The 8,301-nt window shown below is 31.4% G+C and overlaps 1 protein-coding gene across 1 annotated transcript; it reads right to left on the bottom strand.

The window, feature by feature from the left end:
- Window positions 1–7,041: 7,041 nt before the first annotated feature.
- On the bottom strand, window positions 7,042–7,401 carry LOC126704278 (non-specific lipid-transfer protein 1-like). The gene has a single exon (XM_050403287.1). The coding sequence runs from the start codon at window positions 7,399–7,401 to the stop codon at window positions 7,042–7,044; it is 360 nt and encodes a 119-aa protein (XP_050259244.1).
- Between the last annotated feature and the right edge of the window lie 900 nt (window positions 7,402–8,301).

The following is an 8,301-nucleotide window of genomic DNA, read 5'->3' as shown; positions in this document are numbered from 1 at the left end:
TTTAATAATATGATGATGTAACATGGTATAAACCAAATAGTTTACAAATTCTTATAAAATTGAGTAAAATATTAGAGATACATAAAATAACACAATTTTGTGCAACAACTCGCTACGTGGTGACTTGTGAGTGGTAGACGTGTGAAGGTGAGCCATGTGGGGATATGCCTCTATCACTCTCAACTCGCCATATAATGAGTTATAGCACAAAGTTATGTCATTTATGTGTTTCTAGCATTATTTTATAAAATTTAATCTCTTTTGTTATGTAAGTAAAAAAATAAAAAAAAATAAAAAAGTATCAATTAATGTTTGCCAATTGAGAAGAAAGCTACTCATATGAGATAAATCTCTCTCTCTCTCTCTCTCTCTCTCTCTCTCTCTCTCTTTCTTTTTCTTTTTCTTTCTCTTTTTTTTTTTTTTTTTTTAAGTTAAAATTTTATTGGATTGGAATAAACTGTTCATTCATATTGCACCGAGGGAGATCATCATTTGCAATGAGATCATCGCGTGTCTTTCAGCTGTCATTCAAATTAGTAATATCATATAATAGAAACTCACATGTCATCCAAAATATTAATATCATATAAAAACATTACGTGGGTTCTGTGAGCTCATTTTATAAAGTCTCCTATTCATGAATAAAAAATTTGTGATTCTATCTCTATCTATACAAAAAAAATTAATTGGTGTCTTACTAATTATAGGTTGAAATTCTCCCTCTAAAAAAACAAAATATATATATATATATACACACACACATAGAAGAAAGCACAAGCCTAGTTAGTTTTAAAATAGTCTAACAATAACAACTTATTACTTAAAATTTAGTAAAAATATTATGAATATATCATTTCTCAATTTTAAATCCTAATTACTAGAATAGCATTGCTGACACATAATTCTTGCACCTATTTTCCTAGAGGTCCCAAAATTCATGATACATGTATTAGTGCCCCCTGCCAGTGGACATATAAAAACATTGTGTTCCTACCAAGGGAAAAAAGCACTTGCCCAGTTGACTTTGACATAGCTATCTACGGCCTCGAATTATAAATTCTAGCAAAAATATATTTTAATATTTAAGAGGTTTGCTAAAAAGTCTTATGCTAAATTTACAGAGATCTATATTTATAACATTTTCACAACAAATCATAAGTGATAAGTTGTTATTGGTTATAATTTGAACTCACTAATAAAATTATTTTTTTGTCCAACAATAACAATTAGTAACAGTTTGCTACTTAAAATTTGTTGTGAAAAAATTACGAATATAACATTTCTCAGTTTAAATCATAATTCCTAGAATAGTATTGTTAACACGTAATTCTCGAACCTATTAGACTTGTAGTAGTACAATGCAACAAAGTTTTTGCACCTATTTTAATAAAGGTTCTCAAATTAAAATTCCCGATACCCGTACGTATTAGTGCCCCCTGCTTCAATCCAAAATTCTCGATACCCGTACGTTCTTAAGGACCAGTTGGATTGAAAGAGGGAAAGGGGAATAAGGTAGAGTTAGCCGGTAATTCTACTTTACTCTATTCAACTCTACTCTTTATTTTCCTCCCTCAATCTAAACTAACCATAATGTTTTACTAAAAATGAGGGTCTATGACCTTATACAATGACCCTACTATCTAAAACTTCCCAATCAATATTATCATGCACCATAGAAAAGTGGGTAATTCTCAAGGTACATGTCGTGTTTCATAGTTTATCTCAAAAATCGCATTGCTTTTGAGCACTTCCCCTAATATTATGCTACCTCTATCAGCGTAAAAATTAAAAACACCTAAGTGATAGGTATCAGTTAGTATGCTTTAGAGTGGCAATAAATTAAGCAAGTTTAGGCTTCAAAATTATTTTCAGACGTAAAAATGAATTTTTATGAAGTTTTAAAAAAAAAATTTATTTCAAAGTTAAAAAATAATAATGGGTGAAGGAAGATTTGAATTATAGAATTATATGTTGGAAATAGCAAAATTTATATGAATTGATTTATTTACCTTTTTTTTTTTTTAACAGTTGATTTATTTACCTACACTTTTTCATGCTATCGGTTAATTTTTTTTTTTTTTTTTTTAATAGAAACCGTTCCTCCATGTTTAGCAAACTCAACACATAATAGATAGACATCTTTACATACCCTTTCAAAGAGAAGATATTTACAATATATGACAAAAAAGACATACTTTGTCATGGCCATCAACCCTTTTTTTTTCTTTTTTTTTTTTCTTTCTTTTTGAGGAGAATCATGGCCATCAACTGCAATGTGCTAATTAAAGTGATCATTCAGGTTTCTTGTTCGGAGAATAGTCTAGTTGCTTTGTAACCATTTTCGGTTGTAATATGTCTGTGGCCTCAATAGAAGTCGCTTGTTGCCTTTTAAAGAATTTCCCGAGTACTCTGAGGCTTTTTTTTATTCACAAGTATGGATAGAGGCGGTGCTATGTATGATTCAGGGTGGTCACAGACTTTATACTTTTAAAAAAATGAATTTTAAATTAATATAGATTGTTGAACACCCTAAGAAAAAAATACTTGAACATCCCAGATAAAAATTTGAGCCCATTAAAAATTAGATTTGACCTTTCCAAAAATTTGGTCTATTGTAGATTGAACCAAAAAATTGCAAAAAAATGCTATATGTTAGGTTCTAAAAGTTTAGAACAATTGGCAAACTGTGAACACAAACTTGTTTAGATATAGATCCTAGAGTCATAGGTATTATTAGACAATGCTCAAGGTAATACAAGTTAAGATTCAAGAATATACAAGCTGCAAAAATAAGAGATCAGAAACTGCCTAGTTCGACCGATCGAAACATGGGTCTGCAGAATTTTAAGTCGGCCCAAAAAGCAGTTTAAGCCCAAAAAGGATTAGGGTTTCAGATCTACTTCTTCTAGTATATAAAGGAAACCCTAGACATGTTTTATGATGACTTTGGAGGTGCTCTTGTGAGATCTAAAAGATTCTGTGCCTTCCTCTATCAAAGTCACTACCGAATATCAATTTCATATCTTTAGAATTGGTAGATCTAAAGTTGCTACATCAAGATCAACAATTGTTGAAGATCTAAACCTTCAAGGGTGGTCTTGGAGTCACAAACATGAAAGTTTGTGTTGCTAAACCTTTGAGTGGAGTTTCAAAGTCACAAGTGTAGGTGCTTGTGTTGTAAAGGCCAAGGAAAGAAGTAGTCTGTGGACTCGGAGCTATCATGAGGTCGTGGTAGTAAGTTCTACGTGTAGTAGCAATAGGATATTAGTGATCTAAATCTTATTGTAAACTTCAATTCTTTCTAGTGGATTTGCTTTTTACCTTGAGGATAGTTAGGTTAAATCCTCCCAGGTTTTTTACCGGTTTGGTTTTCTTGGGTGATCATATTATTGTGTTCTTTATTTTCTGCTGCTTTACATAATATTACTTTATTGTTTTAACCTAGATCTGAATAATAAATCTAAGTATTCACTTGATTAATTAATTACGTTAAACAATCTAATTTACAGGGATCTAAAAAATCTAACAAGTGGTATCAGAGCGGGTTAGCTCTTGATTTAGGTTATTATACCTAGAGTTGATCCTTGATCTCTGTTATCATGAATAATTTTAATTGTCTTATTGTTTTTGATTGTGATGTTTTGAATAAAAGAGACACTATTGTTTCCGTTAATCTTTTTGATGCTTGTGAAACTCTTCGTAAGGAATTATCTAAATCTTTGAAAATTGCTAAGAAATTTAAAGAAGAGTTAAAATTGGCTAAACTTGAAAAAGAATGAATTTTTGAGAAATCAAATTTCCTCTCAAGATGAAAAGATGAAAGCTTGGAACAAGAGTTAGTTGAGTCTAAAGCTAAACTTGAAAATTTGACTAGTGCCAAGCCTACTGTTGATAACAGAAGTGCTTCTATTTCTCTTAAGCCTAAAGCTGAAAAAGTTTATATCCCTCCTTTCACAAGGAATAATAAAGAAAATGATTATTTTGCTAGATTAGACCAAGGTAAAAGTTCTGATGTAGACGTTGAAATTTCTAAACCTAAGTCTAAACCTATTACTAGTGTGCAAAAAAAATCTATTTTTGTGCCTACCTATCACCTTTGTGGTGTTGTTGGTCATATTAGACCAAATTGCTCTTTGTTGAGGCAAAAACCAAAATTTGAGACTAGGAGTGTGTTTGGATATTGCTTATTTTACTGAAAACTGAAAACATTGTAGCAAAATAATTTTTAAATGTGTGAATAGTGCTATGAGACCCATTTTTAATAAAATTTTTGTTGAAAAAAGATGTTTGTGGGTCTCGTGAATAGTACACGGGACCCACTAGAAAGAGCCAACAGCCATAGGAATGCGCGGCTAAAAAAAGAAACGTAGACGCAATAAGCTGGCTTTTCATTAGTACCTAAATAGGTACTAGATTTGCTATTAGGTATACTACTGTTTCTAAATTTGTTCATGTTTGTCACTTTTGTAGTGTCTCCGGTTACATTAGTTCTAACTATCATAAATTGAAATATAAACATTCTGTGTTTCAGTCTAGGATATGTGATGATTTTTCTCCTGCCATAAGTCTTGATAAATTGTTTTATATGCTTTTGACAAATTTAAGCTTGTTGGCTTGTGAAAGGAAATTGTAGGATTTCAGTCTTTCTCAGAAGAAGTTTACAATCCCTCAAATACACTCTGCTTCTCATGATTTTTCACCTACAAAGCTGAAGACTCATGCTATAAGGGTGAGAAAAGACTTCCTAAGGTGAGTGTTGTTTACTTGTCCTTAATTTAATTCTTTTTATTATTTGTGGACATGTTTACTTTTTGTTTTTGGTTGTTTTATTTTCTTAGGTTGTTTTGATTATTCAAAAGTCCAAAAACATTGAAAATTTTTCAAAAAGACAAAAATTTAATTTTGTGTCTTGTTTTATTTTTCTTGAGGATTACATGAATTATGATATCTCTCTCTTGATTTAGAACATGCTTGATATTGTGGAGAAACATAAAATGTATGTGTTGTTTAACTGAGTGCATAAACTATTTCTGAGTTTGTATAAGTATGTACTAGTTTGTACATGTACTTATTGGTTAATTAATAAATTGATATTTCTTGTTTATGTACCCTCTATAGCTTAGTTTAGAACGGTCATACACTGCTTTTGCATTTTATTTATTTAACATAATATATACTTTTTGTTTTTGGTCATTAAAATTTTGAAAATCTAAAAAGATTTTTATTTTTTGTATTATACATCTTCAAAATGTGTAGTTGAGGTTGGCCTATGAAATTTTCATTTCATGATTATGTAACTTGGTTAGCTTGGATGAGTTTATTTTTATGCACTTTGCTAGTTTGTGCTATGTAGTGCCTATTTGTGTGAGTTGTTTATAGTTTTTAATCAGATGCTCTTAATTTTGAAGTCACATTCTTTTGATTGTAAGGACTAAAAAGTCCTAAGAGAAAACCATAAACAACCATCTCACCACTGTTTACTAGCTAATCATGAATACTTTAGTGCATATCATAAGATTTTGTGCTCGATAAAGTGTAGCGCATGCACAACAAGAAAAGTAAGGTGTTGCCTTAAAAGAAAAAGAAAAAGAAAAAAAAAATCTGCATAAAATGTATAAGGCAAAAAAAAAAAATATATATATATATATATATACACACACACATAATTGCAAGCTTGTTTTATAGGAGATGTGGGAGTTATATGATGTAACTTTTTAGGTGATAGTCATTTTCAAACTTATGTGATGAATAATGTAGAAATTTTGATTAATTACTATCTACATCACATTTTATATAGAAATTGTATGGATGACTTCAAGTAATATGTTGAACAAATTTATCTTTAGATATAAATTTTAAATAATGACCCCTATATCTTAACTAAAAACATGCAAATTCATTTTTGTTTCCTCTAATTACTCTTATATTATAAATGACAAATTAATTTAAAGTGTATTTAATTTATTTCATAAAATAGAAAAAGTTATATATTATAAATGCACTATTTCTTTCCATTAATTACTCTTACACTTTTTTTTTAAAGAGTTTCAATTTATAACATCTGCTTATGATAATAGTTTTTTATTATCAGACCAATACACCAATCGATTTTTGGTGTAAGAAAATATTGAATTTCAGATCTCTTATTTAACTATCAGAGAGACTGTACTAGTTCAGCTAACTAGAACCGACAAAAAGAAAGAGGGCAACACGAGAAATTTCTAGGAGGTCACCCATCTTAATACTACTTTTGCCCAAACATCTTTAATTACAGAGTTCTAATAGTATATTCTAGAACTATATAAGTAAATATTTTTAATAAAAAAAAATATTGATTTTTCTAATTTTTAATTTAGAAAATTAGAGATATATAAACATTTTTTAAAATCTTTTAAAAGAAATAATAAAAGTTGATTTCATAGTTAGGAGTTAAAAATCTTTTATTTTTATTAATTTTATACGTATACTTTGTTATATGTAGAAAATAGCATTTCTAAAATAAATAAATAAAATGTTACAAATATATTTTGTGTGTAGGTTATTCTTTGGATATTTTTTTATAAATTTTATATTTAAGCTGGCTCCGTCACCATTTTGACGCATGCCAGAGGACCATAATGCGTGATGAACAATTTTGAAGAGATAACTTGAAGGAAATTATGTTGGAAAAATGGGAACCTGTTTTTGAGCATTTTATTATTAGCATTTTGTCTCTTCTCTCTGACAGTGACACACACCATGTGGGATGAAATTTTGGTTCTCGAAATAACATAGCCATGCAGTGATGCCCAGAAAGACAAAACACTTCTCTTTATTATTCGTTACTAGTTGATCATACAGATACATTTATTATTGCAGCTAGATTGCTAAAACAATCTTCCTGTGGGGTACAAAGGCCATCCTTGGAGCCACATAACCCATTATTCAGTGCTTAACTAAACTAGCTAGCTAGCTAGCTAGTATTTTTGGCTGCCGTACCATACACATGCAACAACAGTCTTATTTCTAGTACTAGTAAATATATATAGCCCATTATTAATTTTAACAACCGACCGTAGCATCTATGCTAAAGCCAAGATTGATACCGCATTTTTCCGGCACTTGGGCGGAGATTCCAACAGCGACTGAAGTTGGATTGGCTGCAATACCTAGTGCCGCATGGACACATTGACATGCTGCTTTGGCCCCGATGGTGGCCGAAATGGTTGCGATCTTATTGAGGCCTGCACAACATCCATCAAACGAGGGATCGTTCAGGTTTCCAGTTTTGAAAATAGTATCACAGGTCTGGAGAGCTGCATCCACATCAGCACATAAGGCAGCGCCAGCTGCTGCTTTAGTTGTAGCGAATAGGCTGATCAGGAGGAAAGGGAGGAACATTGACTTCATGACAGACCTCATTTCGTTACCTTACACGGTTTATGCTTTGTTAATATTTTGTGTTTGTATTAAGTGTTTGTTGCCTCAACACAAGACATTGCTCCCTTTTATAGAGTTTTCAGGAGGGGTACAGTCCAAAAGGCATTTAGTATAGTTGGCTCACTTGAAGTTTTTTCTATTGGATTTTCTATTATGGTTATAGGTGGACCAACCAAATTGTTGCTCTTCTAATTCCATTTTGTACCACCCTAGGTCTCCCAACTTGTTAGCACATGGTCCATTAAGCTTAAATGGTATATTTAATCTGTGTTGTGAATGTAAGTATCCAGCACTGTAGACTATTTTCCAAACAAGAAACCTGAATGATCCCTAATTGCAGGCTTCAGTCACTAGTGTTGGACCCTATTTTACTGCTGATATCTCCACCCTATGGAGGGGGATTTAACCTACAAGGCTATTGGTTTTTTTTTTTTTTTAGTTAACATTTTATAGGATTGAAAAAAATGTTTTTTTGATTTTACATCAAAGAAGTTCATTACCTGCAATAAGACCTCATGTGTTTCAAAAATTTGACAGTTTTTACACCTATTTTGCTAGAGGTCCCTAAATTAAAAGTCATGAGACCCGTATTAGTGCCCCTACCTAAGGGCAATTTTAATGCATAAACTAAATGGGAGGGTGTATGACCTAATACATTAGCCCCACAAATTCAAATTTCCTAGTCAAAACTCTATAAAAGGGTGCACAATGACTGGTGTTGAGGCCACAAACACTTCATACAACGCAAAATATTAACAAAGCAAACCTTGTAAGGAAACAAAATGAGGTTTGTCATGAAAGAATTGTTCCTCCCCTTCCTCCTGCTCAGCCTATTCACTACAACTAGAGCTGGCCTATTCACTACAACTAGAGCAGGAGAGG

Source organism: Quercus robur, chromosome 10 (assembly GCF_932294415.1).
Source record: "Quercus robur chromosome 10, dhQueRobu3.1, whole genome shotgun sequence".
Classification (NCBI taxonomy): domain Eukaryota; kingdom Viridiplantae; phylum Streptophyta; class Magnoliopsida; order Fagales; family Fagaceae; genus Quercus; species Quercus robur.
Note: the sequence above shows the minus strand (reverse complement) of the source record. Positions and strands in the feature narration are given on the sequence as shown.

Excerpts from the sequence above, each read along its gene's own strand:
- LOC126704278 (XM_050403287.1), bottom strand. The coding sequence starts at position 7,401 with ATGAGGTCTGTCATGAAGTCAATGTTCCTCCCTTTCCTCCTGATCAGC.